Source organism: Lepisosteus oculatus, chromosome 12 (assembly GCF_040954835.1).
Source record: "Lepisosteus oculatus isolate fLepOcu1 chromosome 12, fLepOcu1.hap2, whole genome shotgun sequence".
Taxonomy (NCBI): Eukaryota; Metazoa; Chordata; class Actinopteri; order Semionotiformes; family Lepisosteidae; genus Lepisosteus; species Lepisosteus oculatus.
Genome location: NC_090707.1, coordinates 22,447,227 through 22,472,463, shown reverse-complemented (window position 1 = coordinate 22,472,463; position 25,237 = coordinate 22,447,227). Strand labels below are relative to the sequence as shown.

Sequence of the window (25,237 nt, the reverse complement as noted above, 5' to 3'; positions counted from 1 at the left end):
ATTTTCTGAATATTTGAAATAGGAGCCCTTTATAACAATAGAGGCTATTTTCTTAAAAAGAATGAGTCTAGTACCAACAAAATTAGAAGAGAGCAAAATGAAATAAAAATTGAACAATAAATTTCTAGAAGCATTTGCTTTGATAATAAAATCACATTCAAAGTACACAATAATATCAAAAAGTATAAAATAAATATTAAAATATTTTACTGTATCTGTGACATTACCTATAACAAAAACTCAATATGTAGGCATAGGGAGAATGTAGCACAGATATTGGGAAAATACCAATAAGAAAAAAATACCAAAAATGTAACAACATTGAACTGTTCCTAAATGGAATGTTGGCACAAATAAATGCAGAGATTGTAATACATTAATCACAAAATGTGGGCATTATGCTACAAGAACCCCCACAATTTATTTTTTATTTTTTTACAGCAACTGTGCTGTTGCTTTGTTCCAAAATAAGTCGTATCACAGACACAGGCAACATTAACATTGTTACCAAAAGAATAAGAAATTGATGTATTAGTGTTGCTATGTAAATGAACCTATGAATTTCAATGCATTTGATCAATTCTATCACTATGATCTCACTAAATCAAATGTAATTGTAAGGAGTTAGTCTTCATTAAAGTTTGCACACAATTCCATTGAGCAAAAGAGGCTAAAACATGGTTAAAACACTGCCTCCTTTGACTTTATTTTTAAATACTATTAGAACCACGGTTTTTAATTGAATTGTCCAACATCACAGCGGACAGAAGGACATATTAACCTTCTTTTAAAATAAAATGAAATAATCACTTGTCTTTGAAAAAATGAAAAACATTGCAAATATTTAAAGACAATTAACATCCCATTAACTTGGAATTACTATGCTGTTCTGAAAACATAACATCATTCATACACAGTACAGTAAATGATTTATTTTCAGTATTCATACAAAACAACAAAACATTCCCATCACCCTAATCTTGACACCTGCTACTTCCATTATTAGTCATTTACTAGCTGTGTACCCTTTTCTATCTGCCCTGTTACAATCTCATAGAAGGAAGAGATCATTAGAAGTAATATTTGAATCATCTGTCTATATTTAATTAGCAGGAATATTTAATTCAACACAGGAAGGCAATGAGCATGTAAGAGGTGGACAACACAAAAGTAGTAAGTTTATACTAACGTTTTAAAAAATTAATCTAAAAATTTTAAAAAATAGTTTTAACAACTGGATTCCACACCTTTACTGTGATACATTGTGTATACCTAAAATGCAAACATTTATAGGTAACAAGCCTACTTATGCATTTATAAAATGCTGCCTCTAAAAATGTTAGTTTCTTAAACAAAAAAGTACTAATAATGTTTAAATTTGGAAAGCACATCTATTCATACAATGTTGTTATAAGTCTATCTACAGTATCTAGTTTTTTTTCAATACTAGGATTCAGACAACATTCAACATCTTGTTGAGTCATCATGTTAGCATGTATCATCAAAATAAACAGCATAACAATAAAGCAATTTTAATAGGTACCTGCGTCAGGATGCGTAGGCTGCAAAGGAACAAGTTAAAGGTTTATTCTACGCTGAAAAGAGAAGAAAGGAAACACAACGTTGTGTTTCCTTTCTTCACTTTTCAGCATGGAATAAACCTTTAATTTGTTCCTCTGCAGCATACAAATGATGCAACATGTTACCACCACTGATTTTCCCCACCCATGAACTAGGCTGAAATATGCTACCAAGAAGGTGAACGGAATATAATGAGAGAAAAATGTTCTGAGCTTCATTAAAGTGAAATGTGAGACAGGAAAAGTAACAAACGATAGAGAGGGTGCAAACAGGGAGAGGTTAGGAAAGCGAGGAGCAGGAGAGGTGAGAATGAACAAACCAGAGAAGGAGTAAGACCGCAGGCGATGGGAGGTGTTTGGTGGGTTCATGCTTTGCCAGATGCCCCTGATGCGAGCGTTGTATTCTGGAGGAGCAGGGTAACGCAGAAACCAAGGAGGAGAAGAGGAAGAGTAGGGGGTGGAGAGGGAGATGCATAAATGGTCCAGGGCAGAAGAACAAATGTTGAAAACAAGAGAAAGAGAAAAGAAGGTGCTGGGTTATTTTCAGCAAAATTAATACCCCATCAAAACCTTAATGTGAATCACTCTAAATGAGACTATTCTATATACAAGAGTATTATTTTGAACACAGGGACATCTTTTAATCCACAGTTCAGGTTATGCCCATTTATATTATATTTTTTATGAATTCAGCACTACTACAGATTTCCACATGTACAGAAACACAAATTAAACATACTGTAATGCAACGGGGTTCAGGTGGGCGCCCTTGCCGCATTAGGTCAGCCCTGCACCGTTGGGGGCTCGAACCCGGGATTCGTGCGTCACTCAACAGGGACCCAGCCCAGTGAGCTAAAGAGAGATCTCTCTACAGCCCAGTGGCTGTAGTCCTGCTATCACAGGGAAGGGCGGCAACATCACCGCTCTGGTAAGCCGGCTCTTACAAAGTACCTGTCGGCCATATGCATTACACTCTCCCTCGATTAACTCGTCGACCCTGGCAAAGGGCTATCCCACCCTGCTTCTGACACCAATGTAACGCAACGGGGTTCAGGTGGGCGCCCTTGCTGCATTAGGTCAGCCCCGCACCGTTGGGGGCTCAAACCCAGGATTCCCGCGTCACTCAAGAGGGACCCAGTCCAGTGAGCTTACAAGAGATCTCTCCACAGCCCAGGGGCTGTATACAATATGTGTGCTAGGGTTCATAAACCAGACCTTTGTTCAATTTATTTAAATTTTAAATTTTATTGTCCCACACAGGTCAATAAATTTTGTTTTCTTTTCTCCGGAGTAAAATCGGACTATATAAGTTGTTGTTTTTTTTAACCTTATCAACATACTGGAATGTTTTGCCAAGTTTCCGCTTATGTTTTGGCTTTTCAAAAAGGTACTTTTTCTCAAAACTGCTTTGAAGCATGTTAATATATTTGTTCAAGATTAAGTATCTGCTTCTGCTAGAATTAAATCTTCCTGACTGACTCCCTTTTCAGCTCAGACTAAATGTTACCCAGTATCAGAACTGAGCATTTTGCTGTATTGCTAGAATAGAAACTACAATCAAAATATCCAATAACTAGGTTTGCAGTGTGAGGACCATACATTACTATGAATATTTTATTTTCCAGATGACTTTTTAACTTTTGACTGACCAATACCATTCTGGGTTTAGCAATGGTAACTCCTTCCTATGCCTTGCAGTTAGAAAGAGTATGCAATATGCTGCATAAAATGTACTGTACAGTATGTTCATGTCAATTTAGAAGGTTTTTAAATAGTATGTCTAGTGAAATACTTGTATGGTTGAATAAAAAAGTTTAGACATATATTGACTTTGTTGATATCTATAAAGTTGGTTCCACTGCTGAGTACAGATACTGTAAATGCTTAAAAAATAAAATTATTTTTTTCTGTCATACACAAGGCTTTAATGATTAAAAAAACAATATGTATGAGGATGTTTTGGTCAAAAGTCTTTCTTCGGTTGTTTAGAAAAAAGGTAACCACATTCCCAGCAGTCTGCTGTATTTTAGTCAACAACAATAAAGAACTTGAAATAAAATCAGTTCTATGTTTTTTCAATCTTCTGTAATCTGTATATGTTATATATGGTATACATAGCTAATACCACTGTTTAAACCACACATCTTTTATTCAAATTTCAATCTGCTACAATATGTACATTTCCTCTGGAATAAGAAAACCTTTTTAAATGACACAAATTCCACTCATGAGCCACATTTTAACAGATGTCTCTTGAAAGCCACAGTTCTGAAGAGTTTATTGGTAACCTAATAGCTTCTATAGCAATTAAAGCAGTAATTCAATCAATCCATTTAGGAATGAAAACCAAAGGAGTGTGTGGCTTCTTAGGGAGTGAGAAACTTAAGACTTAGAGAACAATTTGACAGAACGGTATTATTTGAGTACAAAATTCCCATATGCAACCACTAGATGGCTGTGCCATCTGATTGAAATATTGTGAAAAATATTCCAGTAGGACAGTTCACAGTGCTACTGTAGGATGTTCAGAATCGGTCAAGTACTTTTACTACATTTTTTGTCAAATATAATATTTCTTCCTTATTAGTAGAAAGAGTAGGAAGATAGAGATTTAAGTAAGTGCACTTCTATTCACTTATTTTATACAGTATGTGACTACTGCAGAAATACTGCTAGATATAATCAAAAAGACAATAATTAACTTATTCTTTTGTTTTTAAGACAAAAAACAATTGCTTTTCTGAGTTAAGATTATGCTGAATTTATAAATTACATCTGGTATTTTTGAAGAAACTGGATTTTCATCAGAAAATAGTGGACAATTGACAAACAGTATGGTGTGTCAGTCACATCATTAACTGAAAATCCAGAAGAAATTCAGCAGTCACTACTACTGGTCATGATAAATAATGCTTGTAAAATTCTTCCTGAATACTGAGAATGAAACCTGCCTTTAAATTGTGAAGGGTTGTGGTTTAAGTTGTGTCAGAGAATTTGTTGTATTTTAGCTAAGGACAAAAAAGAGTAGTATTATCAATCTGTATAATCAACAACTCAAATCAAATTAGATCAAAATGATTTTTTTTTTTTACCATGTAGGAAGCCGGATATACAGCACACGCACCTTATTATTCTATTCATTCCATATAACCACTTGTTCTGTGAACTGTGCAGGGCAGCAATGTAGACAGCAGAAACAGTTTCCCAAGCTTGGACTACAAGCATTTAGCACTGAACAATGCAGTTATTATGATGCCAAACTGTTGTACAAGTGCCAACACTATAATAAAAAATAAGACCTATTGTGGTAAAAAATGTCTCTAAATATAAGTGGCCAAAGAAACAAAATCTAGGAAGCAACAGCTTTTCCTCTGTATAAAATATGTTGGAAATCCAAAGATGACTCTGAAAGACTTTAAAGTTCTAGACATTCTAAAACACGCTGGAAGAATTTCACTCCGGATTTAAAGTCTATTAACAGGATTTGAAATGTAAAATATTATATTTCACAAAACTGTTCTTCTTTTTTTCATGCTGTATCATTTTATGGAGGTCAAATCCATGATATTTTATTAATAAAACCAGCTAAATTTCTCAAAGGGTTGTTTTTTGAATATCATACAATCCAATCAACAACAATGTCAAAAGTATATTGAAAAATGGGTCAAGTAAAATGTAAAACAAATCTCTTTCAAGTTCCACAATAACTGCTTTCATGAACATGTACAAATCAGTAATTCTGGTATCAAAGATATGAAATGCAAGTTAAATGTATTTTATTTTTGCATTTGTTTTTGTAGCACAATGTACCATAATACTTTAGGTGAAGGATTTCCAATCCTTGTCCTGGAGACCCATACACCTGCTGATTTTTGATCCAGTCAAGCTCTCAGTAACACAATTAAATATTTTTTTTTTACTTATAGGCTATATTTAAGTAAATGGTTTCACCTTTTTAGTGGTTGTAGGTCCTATTATTAAATTATTACCTACAATACTGTTTATCTTTAAAAATATTAAAGTATTGGACAATATACTCTAAACTGAAGGCTTTCCTTGGAACAAATATGTTCTGGGAATACCTTTAATACAAGTGAAACATACTGATGTTTGAATGCAAACAACCAGATAAAGACTTAAAGCAGGATGCATTTCAAGCCATTTCAAATGGACAATTTTTTAAACCTTTCCAAGTTCTTACAAAGAAGGAAGAGAGACCTATAAAACCTACTGGACAGCAGCCATAGGACCAGAGTTGGCCTTCCTTGATATGAGATACAGTAGTAGTTATACAGTATTGAAAATACAAAAGCAAGGAAGCCAGCATTCCTTATACCAATCTTGTGTATATAAAAAAATAAAATACACATTTTGAAAGTATATACTGTATTGCAGCTGAGCTGGTCATTTTTATCGTATTCTTCAAATTGAATATATAACATTTTCCTTCTTCTATATCCCTATTAAAATACAATAATACAGTGTATTTCAGGTATTGCACCATACATTTGTCAAACCCAGTTCTACTAAAAAATTAAATGAGTGTAAAATTGTTCTTACCAGCCACACGGTGAGCCACCAGTCCCTCTAAGTTGTACTGTTCCTTTTCAGGCTCCACTTCTTTGGGTGGTGGTGGAGACTGGGAAGTGACGGGGGGCAATGGGGAAGAGGAAGCACTGCCCCCTGCTGCACTGTAGCTGCGAGGGAGTCCCACATATGGTGAGGAGACATGGAAGTCATGTTCCTGGAGCTCAGGAGAGTAGGATGCAGTGTTTGTGGGATAAGTGTTGAGGGGCCTCAACTGGAGCTGGCCAAATGCAGCTGTAGATGATTCTGTTGAATAGGGCAGGGCTGCTGTGCTTGCTGGACCTATGTTGCTGGGTTTCTGTTGCCCATAACTGAGTGCATTGTATGGTTCAGATGAAACTGCAGAGCTTGGCGAATATGTATTTGCAGGCTTCTGTGGACTGAAAGCAGCAGATTGCTCTGTTGAATAATTCTGGGCAGCAGCTGTTGTAGGATGGACAGTAGGGATGGGCCTTTGTTGACCCTGACCATAGCTGGCAGAAGGTTCATTGATATAATGTGGCACTGAAGTGTCTGCTTGATAGGCTGGTAACTGAGAGAAAGAAGGCTGAGTGGTTACCACACTGCTGTCTCCTGGGAATACCTGGACTGTAGAAAGTGGAGCGCTGTAGGACTTGGGAAGATGTGTCAAGGCAGGGTCCAGGTCCAACATGAGCATGTTCAGAGCCTCAATCGACTGCTCAATTTCCTGCTGGGAAGCTGTGTGGGGAAACTCAGGCAGGCTGTGAGTCTGCAAGCTGGGATTCGAGTGACCACCATCAAGGGACACTTCTTCAGGAAGACCATGCAACTGCCAAGCATTCAGCCCCCTCTGTACTGCCTCTCTACTGCTGGTACTTCTGGCAGGGGCCCTGGGCATCAGCTTAGGGACAGTTTCCAAACTGGGAACACCAGGTGCACCAAAGGACTGTGACCGGTAAATGTTGCCATTTTGGTTAATATAGCTGCCCTGCGGTGAGCCTAGGTTTGAATCCATGATATGGTCCTGAGCTGAGGCAGAGCTCCGGACCCCCTGGACTGGCATCCCCACTGATTTTTCCAGGGTGATTTTCTCTGGGTAAGGGCCATCCTGCCCATTGATCACTGTTTCGATTGGGTAATAGAGCTCTGCAGGTGTTGCTCTGCCCTCAAAGGATGACAGCGTCCCTAAGCTGTCCACACTGTTTGCCTCCTGACTGTTAGGAATCTCATCATCAAGAATGTCAGTTTCCCTCTCTGCACTATTGTTCCCATTAACATGGATTTGGGCTGGTACTAGATGACGCACACCACCTCCTCCTCCCCCTCCAGCCAAAGCGCCCAGGAAACTCTGTTGATTCATTGGTGCCTCTAAGCCACTCAGGAGCTGATCAAGCTCTTTCTTTTCCTCAGGGCTTAGCGGTTGAGTGACTGTTGCTGCCTGATGCCCAGGGTCATCGGTCCGGTCAGTCTTGATAGAGGCAGTGGAGTTACCCGAGTCACTACTGACAGAGAGCGCGTGATCAACTGCTGGAAGGCCGTTGGCAGTAACTGTTCCTTCAATGGACTCCTTCTTACGAACCTTGGCGTAGAGACTGCCGTCTAGAGGACCTTGTGTGTGAACAACATCTGAAATAAATCAAAGGAAAAAAAGGAGTTTTATTTAAATCCTAAAAACTATAAAGACCATTTTCTAAATGCTTAATCTAAGACTCAGCAAGCAATGGGCACAAGGCAACTGGACAGGATGCCAATTCATCATAGGACACACACAGACACAAATACTCACTCACACCCAGGATCAGTTTTCCGAGAAGCCAACTAACCTACAGTACCAGTATGTCTTTGGACTATGGGAGGAAACCGGAGCACCCAGGGGAAACCCATGTGAACACACAGAGAACATACTGTAGAAACTCCACACACACAGCACCCCAGATCCAGAATTGAACCCAGGGCCCCATCACTACAAGACAGCAATGAAGACCACCGTACCACTGTGCTGGCCAATACAGGATCAAGTATGAAATAAAATTAAAATAAGAAACATACATCCTAACTACAGATTGACTACAATTGAAATTGTGATACTAGCTCTCTAAGGCAATCATAGAAACTTTTCCCTTGTAAAGAACTGAACTGACTCTTTGATTTCTCTTAACAAAATTGCACAAACATTCACATCCTCATAAACAAGGTGTGGGTGACCACAAAAAGTAACAAAGTTTAAGTACTGTTTTTTTTTAATTATTTTTGCTGTCACCAACTGTGCTTTCCAGAAATGATGGGCTTTTCTATGGTTTTCTAAACACTCTTTACATTCTCCGTAACTGAAGACCATAATAATTTCTGACCTAGCCACCTACATTTGACTACAAGATAAGACATTTTCAATTAAAATCATGTATGCCAGCAGCCATATCACCCTGCAACTCACAACTGGCAACCCACTGAAGCTAAGCAGGTGTGAGCCTGGTTATTACCTGGATGGGAGACCTCCTGGGAAAAACTAAGGTTGCTGCTGGAAGAGGTGTTAGTGGACCCAGCAGGGGGCGCTCACCCTGTGGTCCATGTGGGTCCTAATGCCCCAGTATAGTGACGGGGACACTATACTGTAAACAGGTGCCGTCCTTCGGATGAGACGTAAAACTGAGGTTCTGACTCTCTGGTCATTTAAAAATCCCAGGGTGTCTCCCGAAAAGAGTAGGGGTGTAACCCCGGTGTCCTGGTCAAATTTCCCATTGGCCCTTACCAATCATGGCCTCCTAATAATCCCACTATATGAATTGGCTACATAAGTCTGCTCTCCTCCCCACTGATATCTGATGTGTGGTGAGTGTTCTGGCGCACTATGGCTGCCGTCGCATCATCCAGGTGGATGCTGCACATTGGTGGTGGTGGAGGGGAGTCCCCATTACCTGTAAAGCACTTTGAGTGGAGTGTCCATAAAAGCGCTATTTAAGTGTAAGCAATTATCATTACCCTGTTTTTATCTGATTGAATTAAAACAAGTGTTTCTTTATTTCTTTAAAACATAGAAAACAAAGTCGCATATGTTTAGGGAAAACAAGGCTGGGTTTGAATTTCTAGACCCAGAATGCTAATTATTAACACCTGAAGTCCTTGGCTTAATGTGCTGACTTCACAGAAAATGCAGAATGCATCTGCCAGTTTTCTCAAACACAAAAAAATAACAGTGAGGGGGGAATAAAAAACCCATCAGAAAACTAAAAGCTGTTCAATTATTGAAACAAGGTAATTTTTGTGCCAACAAAACCTTTTTCTTCTTCTTTTGCTGACCTGGTCATTACACATAGAGCTTAGATAAAGTAATCTTTGTGAAATGCATACCATACTGATGCACAACTTTATTTACTTCTTTCCCTTTGAACCAGACTTGAAATCATGGCTTCTGTGGGTTTCAATGTCAAATAGTACATTGAAAATATCAGTTTTTTAGAGGTTGTTTATACATCTGCAAAGCACTTTTCGAGGTTATTGTTGGTTATTGAATCTAATAAACATTGTGCTGTTTTTAAAATATTTCTGTACATTAATGATGTCTCTATGGCACAGTGCTTGCTTTTGAAATACATGAAGTATAGATACATAGCTTTGGTTTTTGAATTATAACTTTATTTTGAGTTAAAATACTGTAAATACACACACTCTAATTACCAGAGGCTCATATAGTAACTGCAAGAATATATGCTGAATATATTTTTTCAGTGCAATAGTAGAAAACATATAATAAACTTAGTCCAACTCTATAGCACCTTTTACATTGGAAAAATCTTACCAGTTCTCCATAAATGGTCTGGTATTGATTAGGCCCAGATAGTCCCACATAACCATCTCTCTTTTTTCTCAGCACTGCCTTTCTAAATCTCTGATGAGTCCTTAAAGGCAATAGGATCTTCCCAGGAAAAGTTATGAGTTACGGAGCCAGAGGAATGAGTCAGAAATGGAAAACTGTCTTAAGAAATAAGTGCCTTATGGTATTTCCTGACTCCTTGGAATCAAAGCAAAACATTTCCTAAACACACAAGCAGTAAGTTTTCTCAGCCTGCTCCCTCCTACTTACAGCTCTAAACTGCTACTGGTCAGTTTTGTAGGCCGTTGTGTTTACAGTGCTGCTAAATTAACAATGTTCTCATTGTTCCCCTTGGTCAGCTATTGTCAAAACATGTTAGTCGTAAGTGTGACAATGAGCAAAGGTTTCATTTTGACCATGACCCAAACAATGATATGACTTTGGTTTCAGACCCTGCCTATTAATAGACCTGCCAACATCTCTGAAAGTCCAAGAAGTTGTCACGTTGCATCTGTCTATCACCATGTGATTTTGCAGTGTCTTTCTGCATGCCAGATAATTGACGGAAATTATCTTGTCTACAAAACAGCTGCAGTCTATGTGCTGTAAAACTTTTTGGAGCATACAGACTACACTAATCACTGTCCTACACTTTAGTGTATTTCCACCTTGCACAAATGATTCTAACTAAACCTATACAATAGTAACAACTAACTAAACCTAGATAACAGTAAGCTATAGATATCATTGGTAATTCAACACAATATTCTGATATTTACAAAAAAGAAATTAAAATACAAATATTTAGATGTGATACATCTGGAATCTAATAAACATTTCTGCCACTTTAAAAATCCATGTAAAACAATGAATGTTAGAAGTAAACATTGGAAGTGTTCTTCAGACTTACCAAAACCTGTAGTACTGTTTTGATTTACAGTATCTATCATTAGTAGTTACACCTACCTCTCAGCACCTCAAATCACAATCAAAAGTCCAGGCTCCCACTTCACTATGTCCCCAACTAAAACTGAAAGGTCCAGAGATAGGTTTCTCTTGCTGTTTGATTTGTAAGCTCCTCAGAATTCTGGGTTGTTCTGTAGCAATGCTCAACACAGCTGCTTTACAGAATTAGTGGGATTGTAAATTTTAACACAGAACCATGAGTGTAGTCTGTGGTTACTGATTTTTTATAGGCAACTGGTCATTTAAATTAGTAGCATATTGTACTGAAATCATTAGCAGAACCTCTTTGTCCATTAACAGTATAGCCCCAGGCATTGTATGCAAATGAAGCCAATGAAAAATCAAATTTGCAAATAATTGTGATGTAAACAGATATTTAAAATATATTTCATTTTCGAATGTACCAGGGCACTGACTCCCCAAGACTAAAAAATATATAAGAATGTAAAAGGATTAACTTTCTTAGACTTAATATATTTTTTTACTTGGAGTGTGTGCTGAAAATCATCTAGAGTAGTGGTTCTCAAACTGTGGTACGTGTACCACTGGTGGTACAGTACGTGGAGCGCACCCAAGTGATGTGTCAGATGACCCTGGAAATTTGTTGTGTTCACTGAAAAATTGGGAATTAAAAATTGTATCATTAAAAATTATGTAAAAATGTAATCGGTTTCAGAAAGCTTGAGACGGGTTTTCATATTTTCTATTTTAATCAAATTAGTTTATGTGTCAAATACGCAGCCTACAGTATGTACTTAGCTATGTCAATATAGTTCATGCTAATACTTCAGTGTTCATACTCCTCTTGAGCTTTCAAAGACACAGCTTAGAGCCTCATTTTCCAACAGAACAAATTATCTAAAATTAATACCTCACAAAAATCAAGTATTATGTCGTGGCTGAAAGGAATAGACACCAAGAGTACTGACGCCAGCTCCAGCTCCAATAGATCATGCACACCTGTTGAGAACGAGGAGTATTATACATCGGCCACTGACACTAGCTCTGGTGCTGAACCTGACACAGACAGCACTGCTAGTGTTAGCAAACGTCGGAAAACGGCTACAGGGCAGTATTATCCAAATTATCTAAGTGTGCAGCGCTATTTTTATTATATGTGTGTGAGAGTGTGTGTGTGCGTGTGCTCATGTTGGTCATTGAGATTTTCTGTGGTTCCTATGAGAAAATGACTTGTACTGTAGGTGGAACTTGGATGCTTTGGTTTGATCAGGGGTGGTACTTGGTCCAAAAAGTTTGAGAATCACTGATCTAGGGTCTTACTTCACACAGTTGCCCTTTGTATAAATGAGCTTTTCAAACTTAACAGCTGTATTAAAATGCCCCAAAATCCCAGTTTTAAAAATGCAGGGTTAGCAAATTGAGATACAATATATCAAAAATAAAATTACAGTATGGCTTCTACAGACGTGAATGCATTCTTAAACACAGTAAGATATACAGAAACTTTCTCACCAAATACTTTAGTTCTTCTACTTATTATACCATTATTTAAAAGCTGTAAAAGAAATATACATAATTTAATGTGACACTGTTGATTTAAACAATTTCTGTAACAAAAATACAATAGGAAAATGTTGCTGCTCTTTTAAATCTATTTTATAGATAGACAAGACTCTTCAGTGATTTTGTTTCATTTTTACAACACACCCAGGCGCTTCCTTAGTCGTTTACACACGATTTTTGGAAAAAATGGACCTCATCCCTATCTATAAATTTGGCTGCAGTTGTCAATGACAACTCCAGGAAGTTCCAAAGAGTCTATAGAATCAAACTACTGTAGAAATGAGTTCAGGATACTCTGCTATGCACAGGAGACTATGCAAACCTAGCATTTTGTTATTTTAAAACTTCCATTAGCTTCATTACGAATGTGAACATTCCCATTGCATCATCAACTAAAAGCCATTTAAAAATCCACCTTCTTAACCATGGGAAAAATGTTATGAAATGGCTATTATTGTACAGTTCACCAATCAATTTCTGCACAACTACGAAAATATGTGTAGGATAACAACAGCAGCATACAGTATGATTCAAACATTACAGTAAGCAAAAGCTATGCTAAATTAATTTTGTAAGTAGTCTGATTTTTTTTCATTAGAATTTCCACCTGTCTGTATTTAATACAATTAATAATTACCTACCTGTCTTGTTGTTTCTCTCCTGAAAATCCAGACAAATTAACTTTGCAGATTACAGAACAGAAACACATAGTTTGTTTTAAAATTCTAAAATGGACGTTCTCCTGTACATAAACATAGTTTTACAGGAGCAGCTGCAGCTCTATAAAGTACACAGGAAGACAGGTCCTGGATTCTTGTGCCGTGTCCTTCCCTACAGCTCTTTCCAGAGCCTGGATTGATTTGGTTCAGCAAAGTCTGAATGCAACCCTTCTTAGTGGGAGTCCCCCCCCTGGGGAGGACTTTATCATCTTACAGCTATGTGCCTCATAGCATGACATCACTCAGGCCAGTCTACAGTCAGTATACAACAGACTGATATGTCCCCTCTGTTCTCTCATACTTAGAATACAAAACAAAACGCAGCTCATATATGGATACATACTGTATGCATACAGAGAAGAAAGCTAAAATACAAACAGAAGGTTGCTTTAAAAAGAAGAAAAAAGGTGTTAGACTCCAGTACTGTATGCAAAATGGAAAACAGCCACGAATCTGAAAGGGAAAAATTTTTCCAGCTGTTGAACGTTCCATCGGAAAACAGAAACAATCTGTGTCTCAGTTTAGGGACCCACACCCTCTGTTAGCTGGGTGGGGAAAAGGGTGGGATTGAAGAGAACAGAGTGGCAGCAAGCCTATGAGAGACTCATTGAGTATTAGGTAATGAAAGAACATGATTAGGATAAAAGAAAATCAATCTTTTTGAAAAGAAATTGCTTCTTTTATGACTCAATACTTTGCTCAACAGCTCAACAGGTGAAAACCGCGCATGTACACAGCAGTCTCTCTTATTCTTCCAATAAATAATGAACTGAAATAGAGATTCATTTGATTAAGATTGATTTAATTTTCTGTTATATGTGTCAGAGGGGATTATACTTCTATGATGTTTTTTTCCACTTCAACATTACCTAGTCCAATTCTATTTCAGAAGATGTGTAAAAATATAACAATAATAATTACAACAACATTGGTAGTTCATATAATCTTATAAATCATTTTAAATTATTTTTTTTATTTCCATTTACAATTATTATTATATATTTTACTTAAAGGAGCAACAATAGTGCATTTGCAATTTCCTCTATAGAAGTTCCTACTGTCAAATTTGTGTGGCATTATTTATTATAAGAAGGCACAATGACGAGCCTAGAGCAAATTGTACATGGAACCTGAATGATGTCTCCACGTCCTGATGATTTTTCTTAGAACTCTGGTTTCTTCCCAACCGGAATATTGAGGACATTGGGTGGTTCATGACTGTCTCTAAATTGCCATACTGTACTTCCTCACTCTCTAGCTACTCTGCCACACCTCCTTATGTATACTGGATGTGTATGTGTCTTGGCATTTGAGGCATTTGAGTTCCATCCAGGGTGTAATACCACCTTGACCTTGGACCTGCTGCCTGCCAAATTAGACACTGGCTCATTGTGATCTTTCAAATATAAAGTGAAAGTGACTGAAAATGGATGGATAGGTTCTTTATTGCAAAACAATTAAACATTGCCCTTTATGTAAAGATACTGATAAAATGTATGAAGAAAAGAACTCAAAACCAATGCTAAAATGAAAGAAATAATAAACATAATAGTCATACCTGTATGTAGAAGGATATTGGAACCATTTTTCCTATAACATTGTATTTATGTCATATACAGTATGCTTACAGTACATGCTTCTATCGTGTGCTTTAAACAAATACTTTTTTTGTTTATTCATACCTCATGCACAGGGTTTGAAAATAACTTATGCTGTTTCTTTTCATCTCAGCCTTTTGCTCCATACTGCATGATGGTAGCTGTTTAATTAATAACATATTATGGAATGGTTTAGCCATTAACAGAAAACTCTCATGTCAGGATCATTTCAGTACAGATTTTCTCCAAGACTCAAGAGCTGAATCACAGTACATTTAAAAAAATAGTTAACTAGCAAAATATTTGATTTGCAAGTTGCAAAAACCAAAAGGATGCTTAAACTTCAACAAGTCAAGAGACTTCTTTGTAACAACTAAAACTAGTTTTTTGTCTTTAGCATTTTTAAACTAGGAATAACAACATCCAAGAAGTAAGTTCATTGAGTGTTTTAGTCATAGCAAACTTTGACTTAACCTGTTTGGCTGAGGGCTAACCACCTGACCATAGGACGAGGAGGCTGGGAACCCCATGCAGAGTGAGGAGTGTCCAAGGGGCGGCTGCAAAGGTGGAGATTGGGTGCAAGAGGGATGCAAAAGATGAATGTGAGGGAGAAAAGTGGCTAAGGGGCTATAATTTGAACTGTGTAGTTCACATTATAATTTCTAATGTGACAAAGTTATGTCAAAAATGATTACGATTTAGGGCATCTCGAGACTGATTGAACTTGCCTGTTGTCATCTCTCTAGAACTTAAACAGCATTAAAAAATATAAGGTTAAACTGTTTGTAATAACAGCGTGTAGGTTCTCTAAGCCAAGTGTATTTGATGAGATAGATTGATAGATACCATTGTCAGTTGAGTAGTGACACCCACTGTGGAAAGTCTGGAACAGCCAAGAAAAGTTAGTGATGAAGCTCATGCCAATAAAATGAAATGCAGTCAATAAAATGGTACAAAATGTTCCTTCTGTTTCAGACATGGGTGGGATTTTTAAAGTGAGGTAATATGTTTGTTAAAATTAAATATTACTAAGAGATGTGTACTACATAACATAAATCTCAGAGGCATCTTGTCATCTTTGAAATGCAGAATGTTAATAAAACTGCCTTCTCTACCTAATACGGTTACCAGTGGATTTCAGTGTGATTCATTCTGGAATGTGTTATTTTCACTCCCTTGCTATGTTGAGTAATGGACAGATCTGGTAAACTGCCTAACAGGTTGACTGAACACACATGGGTTTCAGCTTGAAGTTTTGTCCACTCTTGATCAAATTGATTTTTAGAAACTATAATAAGAAATACCAGAACCAGATCTTTTTTGGATGGGTACATTCAATAGACAATAAATGAACTATTTAAAGATTCAACCAGATACCATTAGGAAGTTTCCAGATTATCAAGTTAAAAATTAATTTCTTGACAGTCAAGGAAATTAATACACCACTACCTGCTTGTTAAATTGTGTCTATAAATTCACATGCAGTCTTAGGCTGTATATACAGTGGTTCTTTGAATTTACACCCTCAGTTGTTTTTATGCATTTTGCATTTGAGGATGTTGCTGGAGCATGTACTGTAGGTATAGTGAGATCTGATTTAACTCTGCTTACAGAGCTAGGAGGCTGGGTCCCCCATGCAGAGTGAGGAGTTAACCAAGGGGTGGAGCTCCAAGCTGCAAAAGTGGAGATGAGTTGGGATAGGATGCGTGAGACAAAATGTGAAAAGAGCAGGATGGGATTATGATATACCGTAGCTGGGAGAAATGACATTGAAAATGATAATGATTTAAAACAGCAGGGAGGAAAGTTGACTTTTGTTGTCATCACTCCCAAACTTGTGAGTGTGTGAATATCTTCCAACAATTCCAATACAGCTTATAAATGGATTTCCCTTTTTTTTTTTACAGTTTTGCTAAAATTTGAAAGTTTTCAACAAAAAAAGTCCTCTTTGTGTTTCACGCAATGACAGAAAATTAATTTGAGACCTGGTGCTGATGATTATGATTAGCACAGCAAAATGTTTTGGATTTCAATCCAGCCTCTAAAAGAGTTTTATTCATGATGGGGCCCTTCTATAGTGTGTCACTGGTCATTAGAGTGAGACCTAAATCTTCCATGCATGCATCTTATATATCATACCACACCATACATCTAATCATTGTGATCAGGGTAGATCCAGTTCACTGGCAATAACCAAGGGAAGTTGAAAAGCTTCTTTCACATGTTGTTATGATAGGTCATGTAAGGGTCAACATGAATAAATTTCACTCCAAAAGCTGTAACAACTTAACAGTTTTTAAGATAACTATGACTCAGCTATTATTACAGTTTCCTAATGGATCTCCTTTGGTAACTTATATAAAAGCAAAGAATACTTTATGTGAAATGTGTTGAATTGCAGTTCTGTTACTTTTAAACAATAATAGCTTCTGCTTTTACCTTGTATGTACTGTATTCCTACCATTTATGTTTTTAACATAATGCATGAAATTAATGTTTACTTGTTGTCCTTAAAAGATATACAGCAAACTATGACAGACACCATAACATATAGTATTTGCTGTGCTGTGTGCAGTTGTCAAACATTGCCCAAGACTAAGATTCATCTAGGCAGAAGCAATACCCTAATAAAAATATACACCAAAATAGGTTTTCTATTAATAAGTGTCTGTTTGAGTGTTTACCGCCCCACACTTACTTCTATTTCAAATGTGAAACAGCAGATGTCACCAGATGGGACTGGTGGTGGTAATGATGTCATAGTTATAATTCAACAGCACAACTTTTTCTCATATTGTGAAATTTGTTTTGCAGTTTTTGTTTTTCCCCACAGGTACAAGCACTTGGATTATGCACCAATGCATTATCCAGCCTTTTAAATTTTCAATTTTTAAATTAATGCAAACCTTTCTAACAATTTAATATATCTACCAAAAGAACAACCTCTGACCCTAAAAGAGGATACAAAGCCTTCCCAGAAAATCTACCCCTGTCACAACCTTAACATACTAATGCTCTTTTACCTCATTTTCAAATTTCACATGCTTTTTATAAGTAAATCTATGGAATGTTGTCATTTAACATGGTACTAGAATACAAATGCATGTAAATACCTAAGCTTTGCTGACTCTATGAAGTCCCCGTGGGAGTAGCAGAGGGACCCAATGTCCATCATAGTTACTGAAATAGCTCTAAACTCACAACAAGCATGCTGAAGGAATTACTCAGAGACTCAGAGGGAGACATAAATCGGCTACAGACGTCTGACCTCCAGGCATTCTTCTATTGAAAAAAAAAATCCCTTAATAGACTTTTTCTATGGCCAGGTATAGCAAATGGTTTTCCGTAAAGAGTCCAGATACGCTTATGAGTCATACTCACTCTGAAGATTTTGAAACAGCTGAGTAAGAGAATTCCAAAATTATATTAATGAGTGTTATGAAGCCACAAGAGCAGTTTTGTCCCATGACATGAGAGTCATAGTAGGAAGGTTTTGAGGGTTACTTTCCAAAATGCCATTACAGGCTGTCTATGTTTTTAAAAATCTTAAAGAAGAAGGTATTATCTAGAAATGTCAGCTATCATGTGGAGGTGTTGTTGAATTGTGAAGAACAACATGGGGCAAATAGTATATAGCATATTGTATACTGTAGCTCAACCTTGACAAGCCAAATATTGTATATTTATACATTTATATATAATCTATGTATACAGTATATAATTATAGCAACGTTTATATAACTGACATGAATACCCGCAAGCACTGCCTGTGTTGAGCTGGGCTTTTCTGCAAGGTAAGATAAATAATTAATGTACTTCTGAAAGTGTTGAGTGTTCAATAGAATCTGTTCTGAAGGTCTAACTTTTCCATATCCATCAGTATAAATTGCACTTTATGTTCTTGTGAAAATGGCACCTACAAAGTGTTGGACAAAATATTCATGGAGTAAGCATTTTAGTGAGTGCAGCTGGTGTGCAAATGTACATTTTCCTTAATCCACAAAATGCTTAAGTACAGGACCCACTCTGCTGTAACTGAGGAACAAGTACAAAAAGGCCAAAGTAGTTTAAACTGCATTAAAAATGCATTATAGACATCTATAATACATTTGCAGTCCTTCAGTAAATATTCCAGTTAATGCAAGCTAATTAGAATTTTTTTAAAAGTCTGCAGAAAAAATCAATAGAACATAAAATGGAAGATTTCATCAAGATAAACGTAATTTTAACTTAATCACTTCAGTCAAGTTCCTCTTACAAGACAAAAACTATAAAAAATACTAATGAGGTTTATCTACGAAACCTACGAAATTACCAGAATATAAATATATCATTTACAAGGAAATTACTTCTTTTGCAATATTATGTATTTACTGTAATATTTGTTGTCATTTTTTCATATAGCAGGACTGATTCAAAACATTATATTTTACAACAACAACAAAAAGCCTATCACTTACATGTTACCTCTGCTGGGATAACCTAATTTGAAACAAATTGGAAAAAATAGCTCAACAATGATTCACACATAAATGAAACTTTCTTTGTTCTTTTTTAAACCGCATCTCTGAATTTCATTCAAGTTCAGAAGTTCAGTTTTCTTTTAAAACAATTTGGTGTTTTTATATCATCCATATTTAAGTAACCAGAGCAAGTATATTTTACTGTGGAAAAAAAAGAAAAATGAATAGGATGGGAACACAAAAAAGTAAGATGTCAATAGTGCTACAATTTGGCAAATATATTTTTTTACAGTTAATTAAAAAGTTTTAGAAGACTTTTCAGTGATTTATTTGGAAAGGAACCACTGTATACTCTCTCATAGCCATACTGTGTTGTTAACGAAATGTCATTGAACAATTCACGCTCCACATAACTGATTAAAATGCCAGAAACAATACTGGCTTACAATTGTGTGCAGTTCTGCTATGAATGAATATACATTAAATCTTATAAATAGAGTTTAATGTCAGGCCATTATGGTATCAGATGTACTATGTAGCTACAAAACAAATCTAACTCAAAGAATAAGACAACAGGCTCATATATTTTGCATGTGCATCAGTGAGAAAAATCAAGGCTCAAAATAGAACTGATAAACTGTAACTACAAATTTCTGTTTTAGTGTATGAATACATGTGTTTGTAATGAATTTGTATAATTGAGTATATTTAGTATAACATTTCAGTACAGGTGATGTAATGTCTCAGGAAAAGCAATCAACCTTACTTGTTCCACTCCAACCAGACTGGCCCTTTTGAAGCATTGCCTAGAACTCTGTACAATGGTTTGCTGTGGTTGGCAGCTGTACCAAGAAAGCAGGGGTAGTCCACAATTCCTTAAATACTGAAAAACCAAAAATTGCATTTGATTTCAGGAATTGATTCCATGTACTGTATCTCTTTAGTTGGGGTTTTATGACATTCTACAGTGGCTAGGCTGACTGTTAGTAATTTCCTTTTAGGAAACTATAGTCAGTTGTTAATCAGTACTTGAGACTCTAATATTGAAAAATGATGCACAAAAATCCGTAATATCACAAAAGCAAAAAATAAATGAAAGTATGAGAGAAATTACATAATACACTGGCCCTAAATCACAATATTTGGGTCAAGCATTGTCAAACATCACCATCATTGTTGTGAATATACGGCACAAAACAGTTGCATTTGAAGAGCTCCTCTAGTTACAGCGCCACTAAAAAATCTTGTTGCTTTTCCTGTTTGGCATGTGGTTTCTTCTGAAAACAACTCGCCTTTATGAAAGACCCTTTTACCCAGCCCTCTTATTATACGGTAATACACAATCATTTATGCAAATGTGCCCCCCATATAAATAAAAAAAAGCTTCATTATTGTAATCTCATCAAGTGTAATAAAGTAACAATTAAGAAAAGCAAGCAATTTGGCAGCCAAATCCATTCAGTTGTAAAATTCAGAGCTGCACCCTTGTTAACATGTACTGTAATATAAAAAGCGACTATAATTGCATGAAACAAAATAGAGAAATTGAATAAAGTTTGTCTTGCCTTTTTTAACTAATGGTGAAGCCCTTCATTTGTACACTACTTCCATCAAATAATTTTTTATCTTTATATACGGAATTTGAGTTTTTTCACAGAATGAAAAAGATTTTAAATTCTGTTTCCTTTTTTTTTAAGACTTTACTCTCCCTTGATGTTACTGTGCACAGATTTTACATTTATAGCAAAATTTGAGTCAATTCACTCATCATTGGAGTAAAAAATAGATTAAAATACAATTGTTATGGTTTCACTATGTTCTTAATCCAATTGTTCAAAATATCTTACATCAGCAGGAATCAGTTTTCTCTCATATATTGTTTTTTTTTTATTATCTGGTGAAAGCAGCAGCTGTTTCTTAATTTGGCTGATGCATACAGCATATTCAAGGACTACAACAAACAATCAATAAGTCAAATGTAATTCATTATAATTTATTGCAATTAGTTCACCTTCCCAACTAATTAGTTGATGCACAATCAATGGATTGTACTTGTGGCATAACAGAATAATTAGCTTTATACATACAGTACATAAAATTTTACAATTTGCTGAATGTCTACTAATGCTCATTCAGAAGAGTAACAGAAAAGCAGAGGGATCTCAAAAGGTTGTTTCAAAAGTGCATGAATGGGTGTAAATGTGATTTATGCATGCATCTTGGTGCAGATGTCATTATTGTCAAGCAATCTGATTTGTTATCGGGTAAGGCAAAAAAAAACAGCCTTCCTTTAATGCCAAACAGCTGAGAAAAGCTGCTAAGAGAGGAGACCAGCTGAGGTACCGTGATGAATTCTGAATGAAATACCAGCAATTATCACCCAGTTACTATATATCCTGAGTCTACTGTCATCCCTGTTTATCGTGCTCCAAACATAGAACACTGGTCCCACATTATGTCTCCAAAATGAAGGAGCGTGTGAATTTTTAACACAGTAAAGCTACTTAATGCAACAGTCTTTTTTACCATACATACAAGAAAAAATAGTTTTGGCTGCTAACCATTATTTTTCACAGATATCATAATTTATCCTAACACAGATTAACACTTAATCATTACTCCCCTGAACCTACTGTGTAAAAGATTATCTTACATTTGCATTGCAAAGCCTTAAATTGTATAAACATTTACACTCTGAAATGGAAAATAAAAAAATAACTCACTAAATGAAAGGAATATTTGGATATAGAGCTACCAGTACTTCATTGTTTTTTACCATGTGCATTTTGTTTATAATATGCAAACATTTATAATGTATTTTCAGTTTATTTGGATATGGACCTACCTTAAATCACATACTGTAATTAATCATAAACAGATTTTATCATTCTACATATGTGCCAAATATTTTGGGCTAGATATGAGAAAGTATGATTTACAGTACATCAACACATTCCTAGCCTGCTGTCCGCCCTGTGTGTGGGAGGAAGATGCTGCCTAATGTAAGAAGTACAGATTTGCTATGGATACAGTAACTAAAAAAACAATCAAAGACCACACACGTTTCTCTTTTACAGTACATGGCCTTTTCATAGTCTGACAACGACTTTTAAGAACCAAGCTATTTGACTTACATTCTGCTCCAGAAGAAAAAACAATGACATATCTCCTTTCCAATACTAACAAACACTAGATTTCATGGTAAACCAACAACAGACTAAGGATCACTTCATCTATACAAGTATGTGTTAATAGCCTGTAAAGGGCCTGCCATTTCTGCTGCATTACACTGACCTGTCTGGATAGCAACTGAAATGGCAGCTATTCAAATTAGAGAAGCAGCCATTCCAAAACTTCCCTTAATAAATGACAGTAGTTTGAGCTGCTATAAATTTTCAGGAAGAAGAGTAAGAATTTTAATATAGGAAAAATGACTATTTTATGCTGTTGTGAAACTTTAAAAGCTTTCGATGAGATGTATTTTTAAAGATAAAATATTGTTAAATAATTACACCCAGACTGCGTCTTCCTAGACTTCTGTTTATATTACTAAAAATAACTTGAAATGACTTATGTTGTGTGCAGGACATTAAATGATAATGTATAAAAAACAGCAGATAAAGGTTTCAGAACAGAAGTGCTGAACACAGTTGAAAATTTCTAAAATGTAAATATATTTAAGTAGGTAACTGCGTCAGCATGCATAGGCTGCAAAAGAACAGGTAAGGGTTTAATCCATGCTAAAAAGAAAAGAGACACTACATTTCGGCTGTGGTCAAACACACCTGAAGAAGGCTCCACAACAGAAACTTTGTGTATCTTCTCTTTTCAGAAAGGAATAGACCTTAACCTGTTCCTTAGAATATATTTGTTTTTAAATTAAGAAATATGTATATAAAATCTTAAAATGCTTCTTCTATAATAATAATAACTTCACATAACTCTACAGTTATAATACCAGAAGATCCCACTAAAGCAGCTATTCTTTCTGTTCTGTTAAAAAAAATAATACAACCTCTCTTTTTGAATTAAGGGAAATACTGTAACTGCAATTATCTGATTTCATGGTGGCCACAGTGGTCAGCATTGCAGCCTTGCTGTGGTGGGGGTATGATTTACTCCACCAGTCCAAAGATATACTGGTTAATTGTCCCTGGTGTATGTGTGTGTCTGTGTCTTTCTGTGCCCTGCGATGGACTAGTGTCCCGTCCAGAGTGTATCCTACAGTACCTTGCACTAGCATTGCTAGCTCTCCTGCGAACCTTAATTGTGTGAAGTGGTTAGAAAATCTATGGATGGAACAGTGGTTCCAAACATAACTGATATGAGTTGAAGGAATATGAAAATTTGCTTTGACAGTAGCAGCCCCAGGGTAGGAAAAGAGGGTGGAAAATGGAGTAACCCATAAGTTTAAAAATATGACACAAGAATATATAACCACTTTGTCAGAGCTGCAAACATACGATACTTATTAATGTTGAACCACACATTCAACCAAATATCACCAGATTCACAGCTGTATGCTTTAGTGCGGACAGAGCCAGTAGTTTTTGTCAGAAATACTGTTTATCCCTGTATATAATTAAAATAAATAATTGGTTTATTTTTTGTAGGAATATGAAAGGATTCACAAAGGTCTTATTTCACCGTAGTATTACATCTGTGATGATTAATCCGATATAGCAAGTTTGTTGAACTTAGAAAAGAAAAAAAAATATATAAGATTGTAGCTTTATGTTTTACTTTTCAATACTTTTTTTGTGTATATCTAATATTGCTCAGTTGCTGTTAGTAACTTAGTCAAAACAGTGGTAATATTGTCATGTCATTATGTTTAACCACATCAGCCAATAAAATAGTCCTTCATAAAACAAGGAACGCTACACAGGAACCAAATTGCTTTGCAAAAATACCGACTAGCCAAGTTTATAGTTACAGGACACCAGCTGGCATATAAATAGATAATAACCATGCCTAAAATTTTCCACATGGACTTAATACATTGGAACTAAACATATGTTGAACATATCAGTGCATATTGTAAACAAAAATCAATGTTGACATGGAAACACAGAAAATTAGCCTGAGCTAAAGACTCAGAAGAAAGCACAATTTCTAAATATTATAGAGCCCCTGATTTTAAAGAAATGCAAATATAAAAAAAACACAGTAATTAAACAAAACAGGACCTCTTCTGCTTAACAGAACAAAGCACCAAAACATACCCCCAGAACAACAGTAACCGAAGCCAGATCCTTAGAAAAAAAGAGTCAGCAGATACTTAGATATTAGAAAGTGCTAAAGAAATTATTTGGAAAGGCAAAGAAAAATAGAGGGAAGAGTCTGATCTGATGTACTGTCCCCCCAAAGTTTGCGTTCTGTTTTTACAGGCAGTTATCAGAAAGAAGGCAGCTTAAGAAAGCAACGACGGTCAAAACAAGTTCTCAACACAAAGAACGTTATACATCCAAAGAACTGTCAACCTTTCACACTCATGCACACAATTTCCCGAACTTCACACCTATTACTCCTGAAGCAAATTAGATGAAAGGCAGATTACCAGCAGATACAAATCAGCCTCTCCCCAGCTTTCCCAGGTTGTGCATCATAACATATGCCTGCTGCTCCACACAAGTGAGTAAAAAAGAATTTAAAGTCCTCAGTGACTGGAAGGGTATGGCACAGTGTTTCCTCCTCACTCTGGCTTGCTCTCACTCATTTCTAATCATGTCTCACAACTGAAACAGTTTTCATTTGAACTATTCCAAAAATGCCATAAGCCATGCTGTGGCCAAATATGGAAAGAGCAACAGTAAACAAGGCACGCTGCCTCTGCCTCACACTGCTTCTCCGGTTTGTTATGAAACTCTGTTTCTTTTAATGTTAACCAATTTGATTTTGAATTTTTATGTCTATATAATTCTCACTTTTCTAGAATATATAGTGAAAGAAGACTATAATTTTAACACATTTCTTTTCCTTTGTAACAATAAATAGTGAAAGAAGACTATAATTTTCCTACATTTCT

At 36.0% G+C, this 25,237-nt stretch overlaps 1 protein-coding gene across 13 annotated transcripts in view; it reads right to left on the bottom strand.

Annotated features, from left to right (window-relative positions):
- Nucleotides 1-25,237, bottom strand: part of tns1b (tensin 1b) — a 254,799-nt gene that overhangs the window by 29,752 nt on the left and 199,810 nt on the right. For 9 of the 13 annotated variants that reach the window (XM_015359171.2, XM_015359174.2, XM_006636697.3 and 6 more), the window contains 2 exons: nt 6,141-7,754; nt 1,901-1,984 (listed from right to left, as the gene is read on the bottom strand). In XM_015359171.2, the coding sequence (XP_015214657.1) occupies nt 1,901-1,984; nt 6,141-7,754 (1,698 nt within the window). The remainder of the gene's footprint in view (nt 1-1,900; nt 1,985-6,140; nt 7,755-25,237) is intronic. The other 4 variants (XM_015359176.2, XM_069196623.1, XM_015359178.2 and 1 more) reach the window with 1 other exon arrangement.